Below are 3,628 nucleotides of genomic sequence, written 5' to 3' on the forward strand. Positions count from 1 at the left end.
GTTAAATGCATGAGTTAATGAATGATATACTTGGTCACGTTAAAGGGCGGGTGGGAACAGTATAAACAATAGAGGGTATTCTGAGTCGCCAGGGAAACGGGATCTTAGGATTTAGCACCAGAATCCCCGTCCTAGAGATAGGAGTCGAATCCAAATCTCTGAACGTCTTTCCACTACCCCAGGCTACCTATCCATAAATGAGTAATGATTAGCACTGTCTCGGGAGACGCTCAGTCGGTCACAGGGCATCTATGTAGCTTATGACGGCAACAGTGGAGGGCTGATTGGACCGTCACCGTACAAGTGGGCGTTCTATGATCTCCATTAAGCATAACGAGGCCCGCACTTTTCTTAACTTTTGACTGTGGGTCTAGGAGGCTGTGTGTGATAGCTTGGATGGTTCACCGCCGCCCCAAGTCCTGTTCTCTGCAGTTGAGGTTTCGGGTTTCAACCCTCCCAGGACCGCGAGACGTTGCAGCGAGCGCCGTGCGGCTGGCGCCTCCGCCTCCGCGCCTCCACCACGGCTCCTCGCGGGAGATAATTTCAGAGCCGCGGCCGCGCACTCGCCCTGCGCCAGACCCAGGTTGGGCGCAGCGGCGGAGGCTGCTCCCGGGCTGCGCTGGCTGAGTGCGTTGGGAGGCGGCGATCACAGCTGGGCCGGGACTTCCTTCCTGCACCGCAGGACAACAAAACAACCCGGCAGCAGGCACTGAGCTATTGGCAGCTGTCTGGGCGAGAGGCACAGCGATGGGCTCCGTGCTGAGCAGCGATAGCGGCAAATCGGCGCCCGCCTCTGCCACCCCGCGGGCCCTGGCGCGCAGGGGGGACCCTGAGCTGCCCGTCACGTCCTTCGACTGCTCCGTGTGCCTTGAGGTGTTACACCAGCCTGTCCGGACCCGCTGTGGCCACGTGTAAGTGCCAGGGGGGCTCGGTTTGCACGCCCACCGCTTGGTGAGGACGATGTTGGGGAAGCCGAGGGCTTGGGGGCCGGGAGTGTACAGAAGTCGGCGCTTTAGGGGGCGGCTGCAGGAACAAACCCGGACCTGTGCGGGCCATGGGGAAAATGCCAGTCGGAAAGTGACACAGGATTTCAGGAGGAGAAAGCAAACACGCGGGCCTTGCAGCCCTCTAAGGCTCCTCCCCGCGAAGCCCAGGTGCGGAGCTCTAGGGAAGCGGATCCAGGCACAGGTCCCGCCCAGAGCCACGGCTCGCCAGCTGGGGACGGTGCTCTTGGCTGCAGAACCATCTCCCTCCCTGGCACGGAAAGGAAACGAGCGCCCGGCTACCAGGTAGCTACTAAGCACAGTTTAGCTGGACTCGGTCGAACGAGCTGTGCTTCCCTCTGCCCCGGAAACCCGGGTCGGTTTTGTTTTGCTGGAGCTGTGCACGTGTTCCAGAACGCCCACAGAGGCTCTTTTCTTGAGCAAACAGCGATCTGTGCGAACTGTCTTTTCACCCCCACCCCTTACACTCTTTCCCAACACAGACACCCAGACCCCACAAAGATCAAGTCAAACCGGAGCGTCGGAGTGACTTTCCGTAGTAGGTGGAGTTTAACAACTTGTTAGAGTTTAAATCCCAGGGTGGAGCCTGGGCTTGAACGTTAGCCCCAAGCCCTTGAATGCAGCCGTTTAAAACCCAGCCGCAATGTGACAGGAGGTTGCAGACTCTACGCACCGCCTGCCCTAACCCATAGAAACTATAGATTAAAATAGCTTTCTTAAAAATCACGTACTATTTAACTAAAACTCGCTGGTCGTGCAAAGCCGTGTTAGTTTCTAAGAAGAGTTTAAAAACAGTCCCCATAAAATGGGCACGTCCTTAATGTGTGCTTGGTAACTGGTAGAGGAAATTGGATCTGTGAATTTATGCTCTCTCTTTACTTAGGTTCCGCCCTCCCCCAGATACATGGGTGTGTGCGCGCGTGTGTGCGTGTGTGTGTGTGTGTGTGTGTGTGTCTGCAGGCGCGTGCACAGTTCAGGAGCGGAAACCCACTTGATGTCTTCTGCGGACGGTAGACTAACTGTAGCATGATGAAGTACCAGAGCAACGCTGCAATGGCTTGTACGAGTTTTCAGCTTACCAGGAAAAGAGAAATACCATGTTGTAAATGCAAGTGCGAAAAATGTTTTTAAAAGGACTTAGATGGTGCTTATCACCTACAGCCTAATACCTGAAAAGCTGTTTTCACCACTGCTCATCCATGAGCCAGGGTGAAAAATGTGTAGCCCACACAATGTTTAAAGAAAGAGTGCTCTAGGCATTATTTTGTGGCTGTATTTTCAGGGCCTGTTGTTTCAGCTTTGTACTTTAAACTCAAAGCTTAAATTTACCCACCTTTCTGATTACTGTTTCCCAGCTGTCCAGATGTAGCTCATTGACATAATATCCAAAGGCCAATCTGGAAGCCAGGATACTCTTGTGTAATATCATAAAATATATCCATTAGTTCAGGGCAATAATAACCGAAGGATAACTACATTTAAATTTAATCTTTATTAGCATGAGAACTTTAAAGTTGTGCCAAACATGAACAGTGCACATCTTGAAGATTCTTTTTGTAGAACTGGAATGGACAGCTTTGCTATTTAATTGTCTGAATGAAGATTGTTTTTCTGGTTTGGATTTTGAACATTATAGCTTACTGTTCACAATGTTTTTTGCTTCTACTAAAGGATAATATAAATTTGTAAATGTTAAATTTTTTTGTTTAATCTTTTTCTTTGTTAAAGTGAATAGGAAATCAGCCACTGGAAAAATAGTCATAAACTAGCATAACAAGGGCTGGACAAATTGCCTTCCCTCATTTTACTGTTCTTTGTTTTGACAAATCTATGTCCATTGTTCTGGCTGTGGGCAGAATTTCCATATTCCTCCTTTTGGCAAACTTACTTGGGCCCCTTCCATTTTATAAATGTTAACCAGAGTCCCTTCTGCCTGGAGATTGTGAGTGCTGTTAACACCATTTGTGCGTTCTAAATGAATTACTCTTTTCCATTGAAATTAAGTTGGAAAATGAAGAAATGCAAATGAAACTTTTCTATTTTATTATCCCATGTTGAAACTAGATTTCCAAACTTGTTGAATTAGGTTTTTTATGCTGATTTCTGTTTGTAAACCTATTTCAAGTCAAACAAGTTTAATAATGACAATAATACCTGAATGAATGTATGTATAGCCTTTATAAGTTGTATTGTGATGCAGTAGAAACTGTGGGCCTTACAGAGAGAGCTGGATTGGAAATTCAATTCTGCCACTAGCCAGCTATGTGACCACTTACAGGGAAATTTGAATTTTTCCCCCTGAGGGTTCAATAATTTGAGTCTATAAAGTACACTGACAACAGACAGATGAACAAGGGGGAAAGCTAATTTTAATGAAAACTAGTAAACAAATCTATCCAATCTCAGTCAACTTTGACCACGCAGGGTAAGATTGCCATATCTTTTATAACCTCTTCCAATTTTTTCCTATTCTCATTCTTTCCCTAACTTTCTATATCCATTCAGTTTTTTCCATATCATTTTTTTATTCTTTCAATTTGAAGCAACCTTTAAATAGCCTCTAAACTGGACAAAATTACTTTTTCTTTAACAAAAATTACATCTTGATGCCTTTCTTTTTTTTT

The 3,628-nt window shown here is 47.0% G+C and overlaps 1 protein-coding gene across 1 annotated transcript in view; it reads left to right on the forward strand.

The window, feature by feature from the left end:
• Positions 1-399: 399 nt before the first annotated feature.
• RNF125 (ring finger protein 125, E3 ubiquitin protein ligase) overlaps positions 400-3,628 on the forward strand; it is a 47,571-nt gene continuing 44,342 nt past the window's right edge. Inside the window, exon 1 of the mRNA XM_012656571.1 lies at positions 400-911. Within this exon, the coding sequence (XP_012512025.1) occupies positions 748-911 (164 nt within the window). The 5' untranslated portion in view covers positions 400-747. The remainder of the gene's footprint in view (positions 912-3,628) is intronic.

Source organism: Propithecus coquereli, unplaced genomic scaffold (genome assembly GCF_000956105.1).
Source record: "Propithecus coquereli isolate 6110/MARCELLA unplaced genomic scaffold, Pcoq_1.0 Scaffold51, whole genome shotgun sequence".
NCBI lineage: Eukaryota > Metazoa > Chordata > Mammalia > Primates > Indriidae > Propithecus > Propithecus coquereli.